This window comes from Conger conger, chromosome 2 (assembly GCF_963514075.1).
Source record: "Conger conger chromosome 2, fConCon1.1, whole genome shotgun sequence".
NCBI lineage: Eukaryota > Metazoa > Chordata > Actinopteri > Anguilliformes > Congridae > Conger > Conger conger.
Window position 1 is genome coordinate 7,946,428 of NC_083761.1, and position 25,558 is coordinate 7,971,985.

General features: G+C 47.6%; 1 protein-coding gene across 2 annotated transcripts; it reads left to right on the top strand.

The window, feature by feature from the left end:
* dtd1 (D-aminoacyl-tRNA deacylase 1) lies at positions 1-13,426 on the top strand. 2 transcript variants are annotated; one of them, XM_061232081.1, is made up of 6 exons: positions 1-167; positions 1,393-1,483; positions 2,470-2,705; positions 4,012-4,109; positions 10,255-10,445; positions 12,719-13,426. In XM_061232081.1, exons 1-5 carry the CDS (start codon positions 125-127, stop codon positions 10,408-10,410), a joined length of 624 nt encoding a protein of 207 aa, XP_061088065.1. In that variant the 5' UTR covers positions 1-124; the 3' UTR covers positions 10,411-10,445; positions 12,719-13,426. The 2 variants fall into 2 exon arrangements, with proteins under 2 accessions (XP_061088065.1, XP_061088066.1); XM_061232082.1 differs by having other exon boundaries at positions 10,255-10,422.
* The last annotated feature ends 12,132 nt before the right edge of the window (positions 13,427-25,558 follow it).

The following is a 25,558-nucleotide window of genomic DNA, read 5'->3' on the forward strand; positions in this document are numbered from 1 at the left end:
CATTTTGATAAGCAAGGGGGCGGTGATGAAACAACACCGGCAGCCAAATTAGGTCTGGGGAATTTGAAGACGCTGTGTAGGTTACTGCAGTGGAAGTGTGCAAGCGAAAGCGAACTGTGAAATCATGAAGGCAATCATCCAGAGAGTAGCAAAAGCAAGCGTGACAGGTTGGTAAACAAATAATTATTCTCCAAATATCAGCTACTAAGGACACGTTGGCTAGCTATGTTCCCAGCTTGCTTGGTCACGTTATTCGGCTGGGCATCATGAATGGCAGGCCTTGCAGTCAAATTGTTTTCGCTGGCTACTAGTTAGCTTGGTTATAGCCCGTTATACCTAGCTTAATAGCAATGGTACGTCCGCGGAATAATATTATACAGGTAGCCAATAAATATGGCCAAGTACCCTAACCTGATTTCGAGTAAGTTAGCTTTGTTGCTAATGTGTCGGCTAAGATTAACAGCAGATAACGTTTGTATATATCATTGCTAAACAAACGTTAGCAATGCATTACGTGCATAAACCTGAAATTCCCGGTGCAGAGCTCGCTGGCATCCATGTTACAAACCTACAAGTTATACTTAAGATTTGCAACTAGAACGTTGTGAAGAAGACTTCGTTCTGTAGTACTCAACATTAGCCGAACATAGCAAGAAGAAGTTTAGCCTCTAAAAAGCCGGTTGCGTCACTTCCTGGTTCCACAGGAGGTGGGTGTGATCTGTCTACTGCGTGTGTGGTTTAGTGAGCTTGTTTCTTTGGGTGTTAGCTAATGCTTCATAATTTACTGAGGTTTCTTATGTAGATTTGCGGTGTCACGCATGGAATCGGTCGCCAAAATGTTTTAAAGATAATGCAACGTTCGTGCTTTATTGTATTAAAAAAAAATATGTTATATTCTCCCTGCAGCTCGGGTAATGGGGAGACCGTGTTTTATAACCAAATCCAAAAGCTGAAGATTTCCAACAAGCAAAATCCTCACGCATATGTGTCCAACCGGAACCATTTAATTTGAGCTACACTGTATGCTATTCACTTTAACAGGCTGTCCATGACAGCATCAGTGCAAAACTCATCTGGCAATATACCGCACAATTTTTGGTTGCAGGTACATTAGGTGCTTTACTATCCATACCCATCAGAAATTCAGCAAAAAAGGAAGCCTTGGTACTTAATCTGCTCCTGTGTTTTTTTCGGCTAAATGTGCCTGTATTCTGTGATGCTATCAGCTTCTATGGATAAGAGTGTCTGATGCAGGAATGCAATGTGGGAACAATGTCCTGCAATCTTACCTGAGTTTATTATGTTTGTTGTTTGAATTCACTGCAAGCCAAGCCCATTGTCCATACATGGTGTTTTTTTCTGTGGCAGTAATGGTTGGCTGTTTGTTTTCAGTGGGAGGGGAGCAGGTCAGTTCTATTGAAAGAGGCCTGTGTGTTTTGTTGGGCATTTCTTTGGAGGATACACAGAAGGATGCTGACTACATGTGAGTACTCGTTGGCTGTTTGACTGTTCAGTAAATGGAGGCCAAAACCCATTTACTGAACAAATACACATTTTGTGACCAACCACTTCTTTATAGACTGATAGATGTTCAGGTATTGAATTCAAATGTTACTCATGTACTGAATTTCAAGCAACTGCATGTAAACTGGAACTAGCATTGTGCATCTAGTGCAACATTTGATTTGATGTAATGTGTATGATAGCCAGAAACGGAAGATCCCAGTTCAGAAAGTAAGAGTCATCCCCAGTATTTTGTTACAATTGTCAATATTTGCTCATTAGCACAATGCTTCAGCCAGGAGGTAGAACATATTAGTGCCAGCTGGCTGAGTTGGGTGGATGACACACATTGCCGGACTTTCTTTCTGACCCCAGGACCACCACCTCTGATTAGTTTATTATTTGATAAAAAGATCCCACTGCTGGGTTCTGCTGCGCGGTTCAGTAATAAAGTAAAAATTTAGTGGTATGATGTGTGAGTCATTCCCTGAATGGTAGTATAGTACAATGCCCAAGGGTGGTGCAGGAGTGAGGGTGACTGAGCCCAGAATGTTTTTTCAATAGTGTATTCATCGTGGGCTATTTACAAAGGACTAACAAATAAACAAGCAAACACAATTTTTACCAAGGAACTACTGATAAGTCTACAACATATGTCACAAGGCAGGCTATGTCTATTTTTGACCCTCTGAGTGACAACACTCCTCTCCTGAGCGAATGTCACACAGACCACAACCTCCCACAGTCAATGACTGCACGGCTACACCATGACAGGTAGCATCGAGCGGATTTGTCCGTGACCGACGCACAGTTCGGGAACCCCGGTTGTAGAAGATAATTCACGTCTCATAGTGAAGTTACTCAAAGATAAAGATACTAGAAAAGGGTTATTCGGTGTGAAAGCAGTGGTGCGACCTGCGCGTCGTTCCGCATACGTTAGCGTCAGGCTAACATCTCCGTGCACAGGGTGAGGAAGATTCTGCACCTGCGGCTGTTTGAGGACGAGAATGGGCGGGCCTGGAGCCAGAGCGTGATGGACCGGGGCCTGGAGGTGCTGTGCGTCAGCCAGTTCACCCTGCAGTGCATCCTCAAGGGAAACAAGCCCGACTTCCACTCCGCCATGCCCGCCGAGCTGGCTCAGCCCTTCTACTGCAGCATGCTGGAGCAAATGAGGAACACCTACCAGCCCCAGCTCATCAAGGGTGAGACCCCCCCCCCCCCCCCCCCCCCCCTGACCTCTGACCTCTGACCTCACCCACTGCCACACACAAGGGCAACTTGGGCAGGGTTCCAAATTAGTCATAGAAAACAGAACTCGATCCAATACGCAAATGCTTTTCCATGCTTTACTGAGCTTGTCTGGTGTATTGGAACTCTAAAAACCCTGCCTTCTGGGCCTCTTGGTTGGCTCAGTTGCAGAAAAGTCTTTCAATTCAAATCAATAATGTATTTGCTCGACCAGTGGTCAAAACTAGCATTGTAGGTTCCAGGTAGGGGTTGTCCAGGATGTGAAGCCATTCTTGGCTTTGGGTGGCATGAAACTGTGAGCTAGGCTGGGTTACTTTGAGCTATGCTGGGTTAGAGTGTGTTAGGCTGGATTAGTGTGAGTTAGGCCAGCTTAGTGTGAGTTAGGCCGGGTTAGTGTGAGTTAGGCCGGGTTACTTTGAGCTATGCTGGGTTAGAGAATGTTAGGCCGGCTTAGTGTCAGTTAGGCCGGCTTAGTGTTAGTTAGGCCGGTTTAGTGTTAGTTAGGCCGGGTTACTTTGAGCTATGCCGGGTTAGTGTGAGTTAGGCTGGATTAGTGTGAGTTAGGCCGGCTTAGTGTGAGTTAGGCCGGCTTAGTGTGAGTTAGGCCGGGTTAGTGTGCTTTAGGCCGGGTTACTTTGAGCTATGCTGGGTTAGAGTGTGTTAGGCTGGATTAGTGTGAGTTAGGCCGGCTTAGTGTGAGTTAGGCCGGCTTAGTGTGAGTTAGGCCGGCTTAGTGTGAGTTAGGCCGGGTTAGTGTGAGTTAGGCCGGGTTACTTTGAACTATGCTGGGTTAGTGTGTGTTAGGCTGGGTTAGTGTGACTTAGACTGGGTTAGCGTGTGAGGCCCCAGGATATCACAGTCGGGAACAGGCCTAGGCGGGATGCCCTTTGCCAGTGTGACACGTGGCGGGAACACCGCAGGAGCGGGGATGTGTGTAAGTGGGTCAGCCCTCCAGGGGGACGCCACGGAGCGTGCAGTGGCACGGTGACTGATCGGAGGCCAGCCTAATTAGCCCGCACTGCTATTTCTGCCAGGTAGGGAGATGTGTCGAGCTTGCACTTTCACTCCTGACACGGTGAACGCCAGGGAAATGGGACACATGCCTAAAAGAAAAAAGTGTTTTAAAGTTTTAAAATTTTACCGTCCCCCCTGCTGCATAAAATTTGAAATCGTCGTATCTCAGTGCTATCAGTGGTGGCTAACAGCTAGCACTGAATAATTGCCTCGTTCTTGTCTAACATTTGGTGCCCTCTCTGACAGACGGACAGTTTGGGGCCTATATGCAGGTCCATATAGAGAACGACGGACCGGTCACGATTGAGCTTGAGTCTCCTACTGGCCCAACGGACCTCAAACAGGTAAGCTGCCCAACTGCCCGAAGTCTGAAAAAAAAGCCTCGATTCCATGTCGCGCTCTCGTTCGAGCATTCATGCGTTTCAGCATGCAGTGACACAGGAACAATACCATATCTTTGGAAAACTGCAGATAGTGAAACATATTTACATGTTAACTGCTGAATTCGTTCCACTCGCATGTCTGCTTTCCTCTGTTGAAATTGTCATTTGAGATGCATTTCAGATAACTTGCAAAACAGTTAAGTGGCTTTTGAATCGATTCCTGTCTGCAGGGCTTCTGTTGTGCAGTAGGTGGTGCTGTTGTCATTCTCTTCTTTAGAGATTTTATTTCTTACCCGAAATGATCAGAGAAGTTATTAAAGACTCCCTGGTGTCATAGTTAGTTTTGGCTCATTTGACTCCTTTGTTTTTTCTATGTAAAAGCAACATTCATAACTGCCTTGAATGATCGAGAGCCGCATTTTACTCAGCCTTTTATGTCAAACGGTTTAAAGGAGCGCTTTTAAAATACGTGCTGCAAAAGCATCTTTTCCAAAAACACATGCGAAACAAAAGGTGCTGATGCTATCTTATAGGCAGCTCTTTCTGGCTTATTTTATTAAAATCAGTGTTAGGAAGGTAACTGAGTTACTGTGGCTGAGCTGAATACTCAAAATGGTTCGGCAAATCTGGCGATGTTAGCAGCCTATTCCAAAAAATGTGACTTAAGTGATGCGGGAATGGCAGATTCTGGCCATCTGAAAATGCCAATTGTTTTATGCTCAGCATTATGATCACTTTTTAAGGAATGGAAGCGGCGTCAAATGAATGTCTATGTGCATGATAATTCATTATCTATTGACCTGATGGTATGTCTGGTCCGTGCAGTTCTAGAACTGTAGCCCACTAATTTATAGCAGACTGATTAATGAAGAGCAGTAATCAACTCACCTAGGCCTGTTAATCAGAGAGGTGTCCTGTGGGGGTTGTAGCTCAGTGCCTGTTGCAGTGTGGATTGAGGTGAGGTTACACAGATATATTTAACTGTACGCGATATTATCTTCATTGACATCCTCACCAGTGGCACTAAACACAGTCGTTCTGACACATTAATTCCGCATTTGGACTAATGTGAGTGTTAATAAGAGGCAGGTCATGGGAAATGTGTTTCCCCCATTAACTGTATTGAGGGAAGGGTTGGGAACCTTATCACTTACATTTCAATCCAGTCAATTTACCAAATGAACTGAAGCGCATTTAATTTCCTGAAAATGGCCATAGGACATTACAATTCATGTATTGACTATTTTTTTGGAAAGTTTTGGAAACCCATCACTCAAGCTGCTGTGGACAATGGTAGACATAACCCTGGCCTTTTTTCGCTCCCGGTATAGGGGAGTTATCCGCCTGAGAACCGTCGGACCGTAAAAGTCCGGCGTGCTCAGAACTGTGTGACTGACAGCAGTGAGTAGGCGACTCTTGATTGGCGCAACGAAACCGCGTCTCATCGGCCGCAGCGTGAGCGCCCTGCCGCCCTGCGGGAACCCTGGCTGTGAACCAGCCAGCTCGCGCTCCGAAACCGTTTCCATGGAGACGCCGCTGCGGTCGGAGGCTGCCCATTGTATCGGGAACATAATTGTATAAAACATTTTATTTTCAAACGTATATCGGTAATTGTACCACAGCGTCATTCTCATGAGTCATCGTAATACGCTCTCAGAAAGACGTTTGATTGCAATTTGATCGGCCTTTAATGTCGCCTTTGCCGTTGTTGTTTTGACAAGAACTTAGAATATATTGTGGTTGCTGACATGTAGCTATGCATACATAGCCATTGATTCTTTGAGAGGGGAGTGTGTTTTTCTAAGTTGAAGGGAAACGCACAGATCAATCCTGCGCAGTCAGAAACCAGGGCTGTGTAATGGGGTGACACGGGGCAGGTCTTGAAAGCTCTCGACATGATTGGTTATGAAGAAATTATGCTTCACCCATGTAGCAGGGGCTACCAGTGCAGCGCAAAACCCATCTTCATTTATTTTATTCATTGAGACAACCGGGGCTTTTAATTTATTGATTAATTTCCTTCATGACTGCCATGCCAGTGACTTTGACAAAGCAGGGCCTAGCCCCTTTCAGTTTAACTCCTTAATGATCAGCTGCAACCCTTGGGTTAGTAATCTAGTCTGTTTTGGGTGCTGTTCAGAAGACCTGTTCCCTGGCAGGCCTCTAGACTCCGTGGGATTAAACATTGCCTTTCTAAAAACTTGTATGTATAATGTTCACAGGGGATGTGTCTCAAGTTCAAACCAAGTTTAGCTTGTTCCATGTGTGGTGGTGGTGGGCGTGGGTGGTGGACCCGGAGTCATGACTACACCTGGGTTTATGTCAGTGTTACGCACATACAAGGAGGAAAGTCCTCCTGAGTAGTTTACTGGTGTTCCCCCTGCCTCTCGTCTTAACAGTTTTAAAAAGGAAGCATGCCAACTTTTCCGAAAACCAGGTCGACTCTAGGATGCCTAAAGTAGGCCAAGCTGCACGTGGAAGCCTGCCCTCCATACCTGTGATGTGGTAATAAATAAATAATAAAAAGTAGGCTCCCATGAATACCACTTGATTATTGATGAAGCGCTTGTATTTTTAAACTAGCGAGTGAGGTGTACCACACCGAGAGTTAAAGAAAAGAAAAAAAAAAACAGGAATAAATCATGACTTTGCCAGCCCCGAAATGCTGATGCAGCCAAATGCAGTCAGGTCTATGACACAGGTTTGGCTCAAAGTCAGCGCTGCGCTGCGCACTGAATAATTATCGTTATAGGTCCTGAATTTGCATGTAACGATATTGGAAGTTTTTAATTAACTACAAGCAGCCCCTGGTGTGTGATTTTCTAAAATTATATATTTTTGTGTAACGGTTGCTTATGACACAAACGAACTCACACTGTTTAGCATACAGTATGTGCGCGTAACCGTGGTAATGTATGCCAGACCTGATCTCTAGATCCATTCTCCTCATTACATCTAAGATTTTATGGCTATGAATAATGTAAAGACTTTTTAAAAAGTGTTCCAACATCCGACAGGATGTTACGGTTTTAACGTGACATTTAAGTTATAAATATTTCCTTGGCAGTCATAAAAGTTTTAGCACAGCCTAACGCACCACCGCGCCCGTGTTCCGCTCGCAAGTTTTCTATCATGGTCACTGAGCCGGGAACTGGAACGTCCGTTGATTTCAAAACCAGATTAATAAAACCGTTGCTCCTCCCTCTGGATTCCCGAGAAACGTCGCATAACTGTTCCGCAAATTCCTATCACGGCAGCCAGGCACCTGGTTGCCACGTCCAAAGGCAAAGAGAAATGTTTAAAGAAAGCGAGGGCGTTATCAAAATGGTTATCTTCTCCGGTCTGGAGAGATTTCGCGCTTGTGGTGGTTTATGACGAATCACCTCTTCAGCCGGCACCAGAGTTCTGGTTGGAATTTTGTACTGCTGGTAATTCATTTAGTGTGATAAAGCCCATAACTATAAATTATAATTGTATTTTTTCCTGCAGTTGGCCATTTTCTACCGCTCACTACAATTTGCCCTTGATAAGATCTTCTGCAGAATCTGAGAAGGTATTTATAAAATAAATCACTGTCAGTGAGCAAGTTTCAGAACTAGTTGAATCTTTTTAAATTTTGTCTGTTGAATAATATATAAATAGGCAGGCTGTTTTCATTGCCAGAAAGCCAAACCAAAATAATGTAATTGATTCAATGCGATCAGCTGTACTATTTTTCTCTTTTTTTTAACGCACACAAACACAGGTGAGAGTCGGTCAGTTTGAAGGGGGGTGAATTTTGAGTCCTTCCTGGGCTGATGTCGGATAATAATCCACATGCTAATCCGTTGTTTGCTGGCCTATCTGCGCGCGTGTGTACACAAAAGCCCTCTGGTCAAATATTGCGCTCTTATCAGCGCTGTCACAAGCTCTGTGAACGAGGAGTAGCCAGGCGCTAGTGGAGGTTAGCACCACGCCCGCTGTCGGAATCCGTCCAGGACGCCGCTCTGTCTGCTCTCTGCGCTAATCGCTTTGGCCTGGTCGGTTAATTCCCGATACGAGTCAACACCAAGACAACGATATCCGGTGTTGCTTTCCTGGGGCCTAGGGGCTTGTGTGCACTCGCCGGAAACATCCGTGACTCGAGCTAAGGGGAGTTCTCGGGTGTTTGTCCGGGGTCCCCCTGTGAGTTGGGTAGTTTGCCCTGCGGGGGTGATGTGGGGGAAGGTGGGAGTTTTTACTCCATTTCTGACTGCCCCTGATGTAGAATGATATTAGAAAACTGAGTAGGGCTCAACATGCCCCCATTTTAGGACCGTTTACCCCTGAAATTTGATGTGTGCCAACTGGAAAAAATGAACTAATGGGGTCGCATTAGCGTGCTCCTAAATTTCTCAACTTAGGAACACATTACATGCACTCCATTGGGTACAGCAGTGGTCTCAAGTGATGTCAGTATTTGTAGGGCACAAGTGTACCATCAAGTCTAAAGTAGAAAAACCTATGAAATATGTGAGGAACTATTCATGGTACACATTGAATGTACTTAAAAATGTAACCAAAAACAAAAAGGTGCCTTTTATCCCTTAAGTCAAGGGTGCTCAATCATGTGCCATTGAGGGCCCATTGTATGCAGGTTTCCATTAAAACCAATCACCACGCAGCGGCTTTCACTAATTGGTTCCCATCTCTCTGGTTGGAGGTGTGTCATTTATTGAAATCCGCAGGGACAGTGATTGGTTGGAATGAAAACCTGCATACTGTCGGCCCTCCATGGCACATAAACGGTACAATGGTAAATGTTTGGAATTTATATAGCGCCTTTATCCAAAGTGCAGTACAGTCGATGCTTCTCGTTCATACACACCCATGGTATCACAGTGTGGTACGGAAACACCACTATGGCTGAGAGGAAAAAACTGCAACGGGTCATAAAGACAGCAGAGAGAATCATCGGCTCTGATCTCCCCTCCATGGACACGATATACACCCAGCGCTGCAGGAGGAGAGCACAGTGTATCCTCAAGGACAAACAGCACCCAGCACACGCCCTGTTTAAATGGGTGGACTCAGGCTACAACCTGAGGCACCGCAGGCCTGTGAGCATCAAAACTCACAGGGCCCGCTTTCACAACAGCTTCTTCCCAGCCACTGTCAGGCTAGTGGCACAGGACATTAAGGAGGGATGGAAACACCTCACTCCCCACTGACATTATCTGCCCCCACTCACACAGAATGTGCAATATATCCATTCCTCAACATGTGCAATACACTGTAAATCGAGCAAAATGTAACAATGTGCAATAAGAAATGTCTCCTTTTTATTTATTTATTTTTTATTTTACTTACTCTTGTCTTGTATAGGATTGTATTGTATTGTTTTGTATGTACATCTGCACTGTTTTTACTTGCACAAGCCTCACCTTTAAGATTTATGTGTATTTTTTACTTGCCTGACTGGAAGAGAACGCACAAGAATTCCAATGTACCGGTACTGTATTGTACCTGTGCAAATGGCAATTAAACTCTATTCATACACACACTCACAGCGATTGGCTGCCATGCAAGGACACCAACCAGCTCGCCAGGAGCAATTCGCGGTTAGGTGTCTTACTCAGGGACACTTCGACACACCAGGGTGGGATCGAACCAGCAACCATCTGGCTGCCAGATGACTGCTCTTACCTCCTGAACCAATGTCGCCCCCATGATTTGGCACCCGTGCTTTAAGGTGTAAGGGTAACATTACATTACATGGCGTTTAGCAGACGCTCTTATCCAGAGCGACGTACAACAAAGTGCAAATCAAACACAAGAACAAGTGCAAAGAGGACCTGAGAGGACAGTACTGTTCCGAGTCCTAGTGTAAACATACAGATAATCAGAACCCTTGAAGAGTACAATCAACTTTCAAACTAGCATACCACCGTTGGCAGCTAGAATGCAACAATACAACAGCCAATAAAAAACAACAATACCTATACAAGTAACAATGTCTATACAATCTCTACATAAGTGCCATTACAGTCTAAGGCTAATCATGGTGGTGAGTTGCCTGAAGGGGTGGGTCTTCAGTCTGCGCATGATTTTAAAGGTATATGTCCTCCCCCCTCCCCCGTCCCCCCAGCTCTCCAAGCAGGAGAAGCAGCAGCAGCGGAAGGAGAAGACCCGGCCCAAACCTCCTTCAGACTCTTCCCGGGAGAAGGCTGCGTCGCGCCCCCGGGCGGACCCCAGCGCCAGCAGCGGGGCGGACGGGGACGTCTCCTCCGAGAGGGAGCCCTAATCCCCCAACACGGTAATCCCTAATCCCCCAACATGGTGAGCCCTAATCCCCCGACACGGTGCGCCCTAATCCCCCGACACGGTGATCCCTAATCCCCCAACACGGTGAGCTCTAATCCCCCAACACGGTGAGCCCTAATCCCCCAACACGGTAATCCCTAATCCCCCAACACGGTGAGCCCTAATCCCCCAACACGGTGAGCCCTAATCCCCCAACACGGTGCGCCCTAATCCCCCAACACGGTGAGCCCTAATCCCCCAACACGGTGATCCCTAATCCCCCAACACGGTGAGCCCTAATCCCCCAACACGGTAATCCCTAATCCCCCAACACGGTGAGCCCTAATCCCCCAACACGGTAATCCCTAATCCCCCAACACGGTGAGCCCTAATCCCCCAACACGGTGAGCCCTAATCCCCCAACACGGTGATCCCTAATCCCACAACACGGTGAGCCCTAATCCCCCAACACGGTGCGCCCTAATCCCCCAACACGGTGCGCCCTAATCCCCCAACACGGTGAGCTCTAATCCCCCAACACGGTGAGCCCTAATCCCCCAACACGGTGAGCCCTAATCCCCCAACACGGTGAGCCCTAATCCCCCAACACGGTGCGCCCTAATCCCCCAACACGGTGCGCCCTAATCCCCCAACACGGTGATCCCACAGTGAGCCCAAACTGGTACGGATGCGGGCTGGTTCGCCAGAAGGCACCAAGGTTCTGAGGCTCGAATGGAGCCAGAACCAGAACCGGAACCGCGTCTGCCTGAAAGCGGTAACAGAGCCGCTACAGTCCTCCAGCTTCCTGTTAGTGGTATGGAGACACGGCCGGCAGATTAGCGTAGGGATGACTCTAACCTTCGTTTCAGCTTGTCTGCAATACGAGCGCAAACGCCTGCAGTCCTTACGCTCTGTATTCATACCCGGCGGGGAACTTCATTCTCACACCTGCCGCAGATGCTTTGAAAAGAGATGTTGCGTCGGTGTACGGAACACAAGCCAAAAAGGCCAGAAACGGCTTGTTACATACTGATTCATACCATTTAACTGTGGATTGGTGGTGTCTAACCTGGTTTTGGACATCATTTGTTAAACACACGCTAGGCTATTTGTTGTGGTTGCTGTTGCTATGGACAGCAGACCCTGCCTGGACCTGGCCTTTGGGGAGATAGTGGGCAGTGCAGGTAGGTGGTGGTGGTAAGCAGTAACCATAGGCAGCGCAGGGAGGTGGTGGTGGTAATCAGTGACGGTAGCCAGCGTGCCAGGGGAGCCAGAGTCTGTGAATATGTTCCAACACAGCAGGACTCAGAGTTACATAAGGCCACTTGGACACGTGGACTGAGAGAGTGTGTGTGCGTGTGTGCATGGACGTGCGCACGTTTCTGTGTGTGTTCTCTGATGTCTGTGCGTGTGTGGCTGCAGATTTGGGGCATGCTGTTGTGTGAGTGTGAGAGTGAGTGTGAGAGTGAGTGTGAGAGTGAGTGTGAGAGTGAGTGTGAGAGTGAGTGTGAGAGTGAGTGTGAGTGTGAGAGTGAGTGTGAGAGTGAGAGTGAGTGTGACGGTGAGTGTGAGTGTGAGCGTGCATGCGTGTTTGTGTGTGCACGCGCGCGCGTATGTCTGAGTGTGTGTGTGTTTGCCTGCATGTTTTCAGTGGTGAAGCTCTGTTCCTCACACAGAGTGAATCTGCGGCTGTGCGCTATGAAAGGCTCTGCACTCTTCCCAGAAACGCACGCACGCACGCACGCACGCACGCACGCACGCACGCACGCACGCACGCACGCACGCACGCACGCACGCACACACACACACACTCACACTCACACTCACACAGATGCACACACACACACACAGACACACATGCACACACACAGACACACACGCACACACACACACATGCACACACACGCACACCCACAGACACACACACACACACGCACACACACGCACACGCACGCACACACTCTCACACGCACGCACACACTCTCGCACACACACGCACGCACACACTCTCACACACGCACGCACACACTCTCACACACACACACACACACTCTCACACACACACACACACACACACACACACACACACACACATGCACACACACACACAGACACACACGCACACCCACAGACACACACACACAGATGATATGTGACCGGGTTCGGACTCCCACCTCGTACTCTGCATTATTAAACGGGACAAAAACAACGGAGAGCAGCCTGCTCTTCGGGCGTAATCACCGGGTGTTGAATGCGGTGTCTGTAAAGGCGGCGGTAATGACACCGCTCTGTCTTTCTTTCTCTTCTAGTTTGCGGAGGTGCAGTCGCCGAGACTTAATGAACTACCCAGAATCCCCGGGAGGGCTGACATCAGCGGCGACCTCGATCCGCCGCTCCCGGACACATCTCCCCGGGGGGAGGGGGACGCCGCCACTCTCTCTGTCCGCCATCGACGCCTCGCAAAACCCCACGCTCGTCCACCACCGCCTCCCCTCCTGTTCTGGAAGGACCGGGGAAGGCAGCGAATTTCAACCAAAAAACCTGTCGAACAAAGGCAGAGACGCGCCAAAAATAAATGCAGCTAATATTTGTCCCAGCGAGATTATTCTCATTGGTCATCGGCTCCCCCCTCCCTCCCACCCGCCCCCAGTTTTCAGTGTAATATGTATTCACATCTTTATCTTATTGGGTTGTGGGTTTCCATGTTAACTTCGATATGTATGTACTGTGTCTTTTTAAAGGGAAGAAAACGCTTACATACCCGCTATCTTTTTTAGCAACACGGCTTTGAGATTGTATTTTTTCTTCTTCTGTTTGCATGACCTCTGTAAATAAGATATGTGATGAATCATGTCTACTGCCTGTGTGTGTGTGTGTGTGTTATCTTTCCAAGCTGTGATTTTTCTGTCTTGCACTGGCAGGGAGGCAGGACTTGTACATAATGGATGTACTGTATACTGGAAACCATTAAAGCAGACATGAATTAAACAAATTACACTTCCACACTGCCTGTCAAAGGTATGAGGGATGTTTCATCTGTCCGTGACCCTGCATGCATGTGCTGTGGCATGCTGATGGGGCCGCTACCCTGGTGACGTGTGTGTGTGTGTGTGTGCGTGCGTGCGTGCGTGCGTGCGTGCGTGCGTGCGTGCGTGCGTGCGTGCGTGTGTTCTGCGTGCCAGCCACACTGACCTAATATCGTGATGTCATGTCTCCCATAAGCCAATTCAGCGCAAATGCAGCAAAGAAATATTTCACAAACCAGAGATTAGGCCCTCAGTGATGCCGTCTGACTCTTGAATCTTAGAGCCTTCGTTCTGAAATGTGGTGATCGCGTGGCTCGTTTCTGTGAACTCGCCATTCGGTCTCTTGACATATTACGGTGATGTGAACTTAGCTCCTGACGCACGGATCCTCGATCCCTTCAGCTCTCAGATGGCCGTACCTGAAGGATCAATGATCGACATGTTATCCGCTCTCATAAATCATCAATTAGGAGACCGTCCTGGCTGTTGCCAGGTCAAATAGAATCCCTGCTTTGCGTGATTCCCCATGTTTATGTGGTTGCTGTGTGTGTGTCGGGGGGGGATGGGGGTAGTGTGTAAAACAGCCAGTTCTGGATCAGGGGAGGGAATCCCATGTGGGGCTCTGGGGCAGGTGTACTTAATCTGTCACGAGTAAGTAGGTTGGAGTTGTATGAAGTGGCACACTTTTCCAGCAGTGGAGTGTACTGACCTGCGGTAAGGAAACTCTGTTGTTTCTGCATGGAGGGTGATGCTGTAAAAGAGCACACAGGCCCAGTCGGACGACCCTGTATGAACAGAGGCTTATTTTGAACGGGATGATAAAGTCATTTCCTGGGACCCGCATGGAGGTAAGCGCTTCCTGTTTCCTGTCGGTGTCCCTCGTTCTCTTGGGGCCCTCAGAAAGCACGGAGGCAGTGAATCGGTGTGCCACGGGACCCCCTGGTCACCCTAGGTAAAAACAAATGTTTAAACGCTGAAATCTGTACCCTCAGTTTTAGAAGCCAAATGCATAGATTGCAAAACCGAGAGTACGGATTTTCATGGGCAATTTTATTTTTAATTTTAATTATTTTCCACCTACGGTTACTGGGGAGGTTCCGTAGCTTGCCAAATGTGGCTCTGTGTGGTTGTTCCACATGGGGTGTGTTTTGGGAGGTTCAGTACGGTACGCTCGTTCTCTCGGTCATGGCTTCCCTGTGTCAACACTCCCACCACACATCTTGAGCAAATGAAATCTCCCTTTTACCGCCCCGCCCTGCTCTCTCTCTCTTCAGTCCGACGCGGGACTGAAAGCACGGCTGGGGCGACCGCTCCTTCTTCCCGCATCCCTCTCCCCAGGCGCTGTCCTTCATACGCCTTTGGCGTTCCTGTCATCTCCCGCCCGGGAGAGGCCTCCAGACGATGGCGCTCCCAAGAATAGCTGCGGAACGAGGCTTGGCATTCCAGGTCTCCCGACGGTCGGCGTTGTGTTACGGCAACCTGAGCTTGTTTGTGACAGGAGCGTATCGATCCGGCTAACAGCAGGGCTTCTTCCTCCGTCCTCCGATCCAAAGTCAGTGTTCTCACAGCGGGCAGGCACACTATAAATAGGGCTGGGATTATTTCTGTGTGGCCTGCGTTTTGGCCGGGATTTAGCATAGACTTGTTTCTTTCTTCTTTTTTTTTTTTTTCTGCTAAAATTTTTGAAAATATTATTACACACACTCTGAAAAACAGGGTTATTTGGCTTGTCCCCGTGGTGGAACCCTTGGGTATTCAAAGAGAAAGGTCCCAGATTGAATGATTTTGCCTTACCAAGAACCCTTGGTCTAGATGGGGTTCCTCTGTGGAGACACAGAGGAGCCTTTTGGAACCCTGTCCTCTGAGCATCCCTCAGTCAGGACGTGGGCACGCGTGAGGAGGTGTGTGCAGCCCTCCTGCCTCTGATGGAGGTGAGGAGGTGTAGGCAGCCCTCCTGCCTCTGATGGAGATCTGCAGAGGTAAGAGCCCTGTCTCTTGGCCCACAAGTCATGTCCTTTTCATTACATTACATTAATGGCATTTGGCAGACGCTCTCATCCAGAGCGATGTACAGTTGATTAGACTAAGCAGGAGACAATCCTCCCCTGGAGCAATTTAGGGTTAAGGGCCTTGCTCAAGGGCCCAACGGCTGTGCAGATCTTATTGTGGCTACACCAGGATTAGAACAACCGACCTTGCGTGTCCCAGTCATTTAACTTACCATTTACCTTAACCACTACGCTACAGGCCCCCAGAGATAAAGCCTAGCCTAACAGCATGTGCCTTATGAGGAAAAAGGTCTTCCTTGAGTGCATTTTCATGAAAACCTTACAGCTTTCAGCTCAAGACATGAGAATGCTTCAAATGCAAACATTCCTGCCTGGTGTACAGACACAGATTGTGTGCAGTGCTTGAAAGTAGTTTATCATTGGCAGGAGAATAGCATATTTGTGTGTGTGCGTGTGCAAGTGTGCATAGATTTTGTGTGTGTTTGTGTATGTGCTTATATGTGCATATGCTAGAGCTCAGATGGCCACAGGTTCATGAGGTGCTGTATCCAATGATCAAACAACTGAGTAAACAGCCAGCATTTCATCCCACACTGAAAAATGTGGAATGCACATTCACTCCACAGCAGAAGGAATCTGAGGCAGCTACAAATCAGATTATAAAAGGGAAATTTACCCTGAAATCAATTTTTGACAGTAAATTGATCCGTCCACCAATACTATTGTGAGAAAAGCAACAATGACATCATACTACGCTTCTGGATATATTGGATACCTGTCTCCCATCCTTAAATTCCCCCTGAGTGATGTGTTTTGTGTCACAAGGGATAACTGCTTCCACTCGATGCACAGTAGTAGCATCACATTTCTCAGTCAAAGTGGCAGTTTTCAGACATGGAGCGATGCAAGTTGTTTTTTTAAACCTAGCTGTTGCAGAATCATTAAAATAAAACGGCACTGAATCAGATTTGAGTTTTTCCTTTAAGATTTGATCTCAGATTGTTTTATTTTGGGTTATCTTGTTATGCTTTGTTACGCTCTGCTATAAATTCCGCTGATCCGCAGAACAGCCTGTCCGCGTTGTGTCGGGGCGCTCTTGTCTGCACCCTAGTCCGTTCTGCTGAGCCCTGCAGTCAGTCACAGCCGAAACACCGTGTAATTTTTTAGAATATCTTTTTTCATTTCGCCGGAGAGTTTGACACAGATGAAATACTTGGAACACGTGTTACTTCCCGACTATGTGGTGTATGTTTGGCCCTGTTTGCCCCCGTTTGTCCCGTACGCAATTACTGTCCGGCATGTGGAAAAGAGGGCTAAGTGCCTGGGAAGAAACCCGGTTTAACTGTGTGAAAGAATGCAAGGAAGGTGAACTTACTCGAAAACTAAAATAGCCAATTACACTGGGGCTGGCGTGACTCTAACGAACTCAAAAGAAAAAAATCAGCCCCCCTATTTATTTTTTCTTTCTTTATTTCTTAAGCGGGCAAACATCCGCACCTATAAATAGCAAACCACGAATTACCTTTGGGTTTCTGTGCTCTAATTGTTTTTATTGTCATCACAGGATGCCCTATCCAGAAACTCAATTTGTCCACACATATCAGTATATGAGCAGTCTGATGAAGACTTTCAGGATGGGAAATTGGGATTGGGGGGGGGTGTTGGGAAGGGATTCTCCTGTGCCACAGTGTCTCAGGTAGTTACAGAGAGGAAAGTGGGTTCAGGGGGTCTGTGCAAATGACAGGAGTGGAGCAATTTGGACACCCCCCCCGCTCCCCTCCAAGGCTGAAGTCTGAAGTCTTCATTACATTAGCCCGGCTGGCTGAACAGCTGCCTCTCGGGAATATAACAAATACAGGAGGCGCTCAGTCAAAGACCTTGCTCGCTAGTCACACCGCTGCCTCGGAAAGATCGAACGGCCTCCGAGAAGCCAAACGGAAGTATTTGGCGCTGTCATTTTGTGAAAGCAAAACGAGGCCGAATGTGTCCAGTGCGATGCTGCCGAACTGGTGATGATTCCGACTGGTTTAATCGGTTTGTTTTGCAGCCCCAAACCCTCCTGTTCCACATTAAGCAGCAAATTTGAAGTAGGTGGGCTTGTGGGGTAGATATTATTCATCCGTCATTCATTCAGTCATTCGATCAATTATCAGAACACAGGGCCACCGGAGACAGTCCGTGTGGAAAGAATGCGGCGGTTTCTCATGGAAAATGGTTTCCGGTAAATAAAATAAAAAACAACAGACAAAAAAATAAAAGTAGGCCTCTTCCACGATGATGAAACGCAGCTGATGACTGCAAGCGCCAATTAGCGGATCGGAACGCGGTAGCCGCGCAAGTGGCACACGGAATTCTGGAATGTTCTGCTTAATTCCGAGCTCCCGCTTCTCTCGTTGGGGCCCTGGGTTATCGTCGTAGGAGCCGGGCAACAGCGATTGTGTTCAGTTTGGCTCTAAAAAAAACGGTACGATGGGGTGCAGTCAGCTTATGTCCTTGCATAAGGTAGGCCTACATGCTGGTAAAAGGATTTGAGCAAATAACTGAAAAACTGAAATTCTCTAAACATAATCCCTCCGTTCAGGAAAGATTCATCGGATGTTTTGTTCCTGAAAGATTGTTATCTTTACATGTGGTAGCAGAGGTTGCATTCAATAGCTGAGCTTGGAGAGCAGTCCTCCTTAATGATGTCATTGTTTACTTCTATGGCCTTTGTCTGAATGCGGTGGTTAAATCTTCCGTCATTGTCAGTCCATGCATCACATGGGACTGCTTGTGCCTCCCTTACCATTGAAAGACATGCAGGCTTTTTGGGGAAAAAAATGTCAATAAGAATACAGGCTGACTCAGCAATATGGATCTCCGCATAAAAGAGGTTTTTAAAGAACTGGAGCCGATATGGCGTTCAATTTCTGTCTAGTTTCCTGTGAGGACATTTGATTTCCCTCCACGGAGAAGAGAGATCGTTTATCTGATTATCTGCTCTCGCAGCACAGAGGAAGAAGCTGAAGGGAAACAATGTTAACTTTTACAAATAAAAGAAGCAATTGACGGTCTCTCCAGTGGTCTTGCATAGCTCTATGGTTGGGCTGAAAACCTGCCAAGCTTGAAGCTGTTGGGCACCTTGCACAAGTGGATCTTGGGTTATTTGCCATCCAAGTGGAGACCATGGATGGCAGCAGTGGGAAGTGTGTAGGGCAGTGGTCTCCAACCCTGGTCCTGGAGAGCCACAAGGTCTGCTGGGGTCTCCAACCCAGGTCCTGGAGAGCCACAGGGTCTGCTGTGGTCTCCAACCCAGGTCCTGGAGAACCACTGAGTCTGCTGGGGTCTCCATCCCTGGCCACTGGGTCTGCTGGATTTTGTTTTCAGCTTAATATCAGCACCCTGTTGAGACCCAGGTAACCAGGTGAGTTAACTGTGTAATCAACTGCTCTAATTGATGAATTAAGAGTAACAACCAAAACCAGCAAACCCTGTAGCTCTCCAGGACCAGGTTTGGAGACCACTGGTGGAAAGGCTATGAAAATAAGCTGAGAAGCACATCTTCGTTTCATAATATTTGCAATATTATACGCAAAACAAACTCCACATTTTTCCCTTTCAGAGCGTTTTCCGCTTCCCCCAGTCGGACGGATAAATAATGACTCGTTAAATTTGTAGCTGGCGGCTCAGCAAAGATAAGCTGAGAATATAAAGATTATTACTGCCTCTCATGTCACAAGAGGTGAGCCATTACAGAAATTAGACTGTTAGCATGATGCTGCCCATTACAGTAGCCAATATATCTCTGTCCGTTTGGCCTCATTGAGAGGTAGGGGGGCAATGCCTGGAAGCAGAGCTCATGCAGAACAGAGAGGGCTCCTAGCACACCCCTGCCAAAGAAAAAAACACTCTCATTACAACTATACACTCTCCCTGCAACACAGCACATACAAAATATCCACTCTCCCCGCAACACACCACACCCAATATACACACCCCCTGCAACATACCACACACAATATACACACTCCCTGCAACATACCACACACAATATACACACTCCCTGCAACACACCACACCCAATATACACACCCCCTGCAACATACCACACACAATATACACGCTCCCTGCAACACACCACACCCAATATACACACTCCCTGCAACATACCACACACAATATACCCATTCCCTGCAACATACCACACACAATATACACGCTCCCTGCAACATACCACACACAATATACACTCTCCCTGCAACATACCACACCCAATATACACACTCCCTGCAACACACCACACACAATATACACATTCCCTGCAACACACCACACACAATATACACATTCCCTGCAACATACCACACACAATATACACACTCCCTGCAACATACCACACAATATACACACTCCCTGCAACATACCACACACAATATACACACTCCCTGCAACATACCACACACAATATACACACTCCCTGCAACATACCACACACAATATACACTCTCCCTGCAACATACCACACGCAATATACACACTCCCTGCAACATACCACACACAATATACACACTCCCTGCAACACACCACACACAATATACACTCTCCCTGCAACACAGCACACACAATATACACTCCCTGCAACACAGCACACACAATATACACTCTCCCTGCAACATACCACACACAATATACACTGTCCCTGCAACACAGCACACACAATATACACTCTCCCTGCAACACAGCACACCCAATGTACACACTCCCTGCAACATACCACACACAATATACACTCTCCCTGCAACACAGCACACACAATATACACTCTCCCTGCAACATACCACACACAATATACACTCTCCCTGCAACACAGCACACACAATATACACACTCCCTGCACCACACCACACACAATATACTATCAAGTACAAAACCGTGCAGTAATATAAAATCACAGTAACAAAATACAGTAATCTGTATTACAGCATTACTATTAAACTGGATCACAGATACGTTTGTCATTGTTATTGCTGCTGTTACTGGAGACGCGTTGTGTGCGGATTAGCGGCAGAAGGAGAGATGAAAAGAACAGAGGAAAAAGAAAGAGCGATAAAACGGTCACGCTGAGACTCTCCCTCGGCGGAGGCCCCCGGGGCGGGCGGGGCGGCGAGCGCGGTGGAGTTAATGAACGTGTGCGCAGGGCGAGCACGAGAGGGGAGAGGGGAGGCACAGGTGTGCGTGAGCCGGCTCCGTCCCGGTCTAACCCGGCGGGCCGCCCCGGCTGTGTCCTGGGCCGCCACGGCCGTTTCTGGAGCCCCCGATTCGTAAAGCGTCTCAGGGCTGGCGGGCTGAGCTGGGATCAGGGTTAGGGTCCGCATCCTAAACTCGTCCACCATGAGCCAGGCATCCCGCACAAAGGTGTGAAAAGTGCCAAAAAAGGTACAAATGCTCGTCGCTGGAGATGGAGATATCCTACCTGTACCCAACCATAGAATTGTACCCCTACCCAGCAATATATTAAGTTGGACCTTTTGCACACATTCATTAACAAAATCTCTCTTAGCCTAGATTTCTACCCCTCTAGAATGGTGTCAGTCGTGATGAGTCCAGTAAATGATGTTGGCAGAATCGCCCAAACATTATTTTAAATGCACAATTTTCTGCTCAGCAATTACCCACACACTGCTTTCTCCCCTCATTGACTGATTGTGCCTGGCTGCTGCAAGTACTCTTCTGGAGAATTTGTGCTCTCTTCCTCAGCCCAAATATCTTCTTATTCATCTGGTTCCAGAACAATTTTGGCATAAATAACCGTAAAAGCTGGGGGAGTTGTTTCAGCCATTGTGTGGGAAGAAATACAGAGATCAAAATCCTGACAGATTTCAGCCGTCTAGCAGTGTTTCTCATTCAAACAGACGACAGTGTGTGATGCACTGTTTGGTTTAAAACGCTGCTCGTGCTGTTTTGTTATAAGCAGGATAAGGGATCTCTGTGGCCAGCACTGGCCTGAGCACAGACGCACTTGTTTCAGGGCTGATTTCTCCAGACCAGCCGCTGAGAGAGTGTGTTTGTCCCAGGGCATATGGAGCCAACAGCAGAGAAAGCGCATTTAATATGCATTTCAGAATCAGCTTGTCGTACCCCATCCCGTCAGCCTGTCCCCAAAAACTCACTGCAAGGACACGTACTCCCAACTGAAACAGCTCAAGCTGGGTTTTGAAACAGCTGGTAGCTGGTTGACCAGTTCAGTCCAGCTCCCAGCTTGACATGGTTTACCTGGTTGTTCAGTTGTGACCAGCGACCAGCTTCACACGGTTTGATCAGCTCGAGCTATGTTTCAAAACAGACAAGCTACCAGCACTGGCTGGTTGACCAGCTCATACCCAACTACATTGAAGATGGCAGACGACATAGCCAAGAGACGACTTACAGAACATTATTGTTCATCGTGGTTGCTCACATCGTTAACGTTAGAGCTATAGTTACGGTTTTAGTTCTTGGTGTAGATGGGACTTTACACCTGTCTGAGCAGGCCTCTACAGCTGCAGATCAAATTATTTCCCCAACAACACAGGCCACGCCGTCAGAGACCCCCACCCCCTCCCCCCAACCCCACAAGAGCGCACAAGGAAAGGTGCACTCATCGTTAAAACCTAATCTAATTTGGCTCGGAAACACCAACGCAATTCTCGCAAAAAATCCCAGCGCACACACTGCTCTGAGCTGCTGAAGAGGTCTGAGTGGAGAGGCGCGCGATAAATAATTTATTTGATGGAGAACAGTAGTGTTTCTAAAAAGAGCAAAGACCAGTTCAAGATGCACACACAGACACACACACACAACACCAACACACACGTACGCACACTCAATCACACACACCACAAACATGCGTACACAAACACACACACACACACACACACACCACAAGCACACATGCAGGTACACACACACACACACAGCACAAACACACACACACGCACACACTCACACATGTACACCACGCACATGCACACACCACAAACACATACACACGCCACACACATGAACACACACACACACACACGCACATACACACACACACACACACACACACACACACACACACACATGAACACACATACACACACCACGCACATGCACACACCACAGACACATGTACACACACACACACACACACACATGAACACACATACACACACGCACATACACACACCACGCACATGAACACACACCACACACGCGCATACACACACACACACACACACCACACACGCACATACACACACACACACACACACATGAACACACATACACACACCACGCACATGCACACACCACAGACACACATACACACACACACACACACACACACATGAACACACATACACACACCACGCACATACACACACCACAGACACACGTACACACACCACGCACATGAACACACACCACACACGCACATACACACACACATACACACCACACACGCACATACACACACATACACACACCACGCACATGCACACACCACAGACACACATACACACACACACACACACACATGAACACACATACACACACCACGCACATGCACACACCACAGACACACATACACACGCCACATGATGCACATACACACACACACACACACACACACGCACACACACACACACACACACACACACACGGACACCATTCACTTCAGACAGAGTAATCAGAGCTGTGCCATTCTGTGTTGCGCTCCAGATGTCACCCGCCCGGCTGCAGTGGCCCTGAGAGGGCCAGGCAGGGCTCTGTCCTCTGGGTCATTACCCTGCTCAGAGCCAGAGAGAGGGGGCCGCAGTTCATATCATCCTCAGACTCCGTCTGTTGCTTCAAAGGGCCTGGGCAGGATCTGGAGGAGGTGGAGGGGAGGGGAGGGGGAGAGGAGAGGAGGTGTTACATTATCAAAAGCCTCCCCCTTATCTCTTTAATGTGGGAAAGTGGGTTACATTCCGGAAATTCTGTTTCATGTCACCTCCCAGTGAGGGACTGTGTTCTGTACAGCATTAAGATGTGACTCACACGTGTGTGTGTGTGTGTGTGTGTGTGCATGTACCAATGTGTGTGTACATGGTTGTGTGCGTGTGTGTGTGAGTGTGTGCATGCGCGTGTGTGAGTGTGTATATGTATGTGTGTATGTGTGTATGTGTGTATGTGTGTGCACATGAATGTATAGTGTGTGTGTGTGTGTGTGTGTGTGGGCATTCACATGAGTGTACAGTATTTGTGTGTGTGTGTGTGTGTGTGTGTGTGTGTGTGTCTGTCCTCCTCTTGCCAAGCCCACCGGCTATGGAAAAACAATTTAGCTGGACTTAATTTGTTTTGTTTAGTTCCTCCCCCTCCCTTTCTTCTCTGTTGTGCGACTCTGAGACTTAAGCTTTTGGGAAATCTGTGGTGTTTCGGGGAGAAGTGCCGAGTCCAGACCCAAACAGGTTAGGCAGGCCGTTCACGAGGCTTTCTGGATCGATTCACAATGTTGTCCTGACTGCCCCTGCTGCCCCGCACTTCTGAGGCAAAGTCCTCCTGTGAGCCTGGGACGAGATGACAAACTCCTGAATGCCAGGGAACAGCGAGAGCAGCAGAAGAACTGCAGATGTTATTTATTAGTTTTGTCAGCGGCTGTCAATCATGAGACATGATGTCAGTCAGAAGCCTTAAATTTACACTGGGGGGGAAAAAAAAGACGTAATTGCGGGTTTTGACTGCGACAGCGTGAAGCTGATTGGCGGTTGACATTCACTCCCGACTCATCTGCAGGGGAATGACAAGGTCCTTATTTGTTCAGATGTCGAATAGATTGTTCACTTTTTGAGATCATGCTTAAAATACAGCTTTTATGATAAAATAACTGTAACTGTAACAGAAGCTCAGCCAGCCTGATAAAGAGAGTACGAAGGTGCGTCCAGGTGCACGTTGTAGTTTAGTAATGCGTAACACTGCTATACTCATAGACACCTTTTGCCAAACAACACTTATTTTCCTTCCTGTCCACCACTGTCCGATACCACTAAAGCAAGTATGTCACACACTCTCAGACAAAATGGTTCCAAAAAGATCCCTGTGATTCCATAGAACAACCCAACTCCATCTCAATGGTTATTTTGTCAGGCAAAATGGTCCTTTGTCTGGAAGCTATCACACTCCACACCTATGACAGAGCGTTCCGTGAAGAACTAAAAAGGGTTTCTCTAAAAAGCCAAAGAACATTTTTTTTTCTGAGAGTGTAACATCTTGTCTTCCACTTGTTCTTAGGCAACCATCTTTGAAATGTACCTTTTGAGGACAATCACGTAACACATTGTCACCAATGACTGCCAGGTTTTCTCTCTCACTCTCTCTCGTTCTCCCTTTCCCTCACTCCCTCTCTCTCCTGCCTTCCCTGAAAGGGTTAAGGGCTGAATCAAAGCTAGTTGCCTAGAGCTCAAACCACTTTTTCCGCTCTTGCTGGAAATTTTCCAGTTCTATTTATAAGAATACTTAGGTCTGGAAATCAGTAGCGTCTGTCAACCCAGCGAAAATTTCAGCGAATGATGTGAAAAACGCGGCACACTGCTGCCCATTCTGTGAATCACACTGCAGACCCGGCTCTGGGGTTCTGCGAATCCCAGCTCTGCTCCTGTTCTCATGGCTGGGCATGCAATGGAATGTGCTCCATTTTGATCTCACTCACAGACAGTATGATTCAGTAATTAGCAATCGCATTGCTGTGTGTGTGTGTGCATGCGTGTGTGTTCATGTTGTTGTACGTCGCTCTGGATAAGAGCGTCTGCCAAATGCCAATAATGTAATGTAATGTAATGTAATGTGTGTGCGCGTGTGTGTGCGTGCACGTTTGCGCATCTGTGGGGCAAAGGGCATCCTGTTTCCAGAGCTGATAAAATATTTCTTTTTACTCCCTTTCAATGGAGCAGAGATTTCTATTTCTATCTCTCCCTCACCTCTCCCTCTCTCATTCTCCCCCCATGCTCTCTCACTCTCTCCCTCTCTCATTCTCCCCCTCATGCTCTCCCTCTCTTCACTCTCTCTCTCTACATTATTGACATTACACAATGTTGTGAAAGCACGTTTCCCCATTCCCAGCCCCACACAGTTCAGC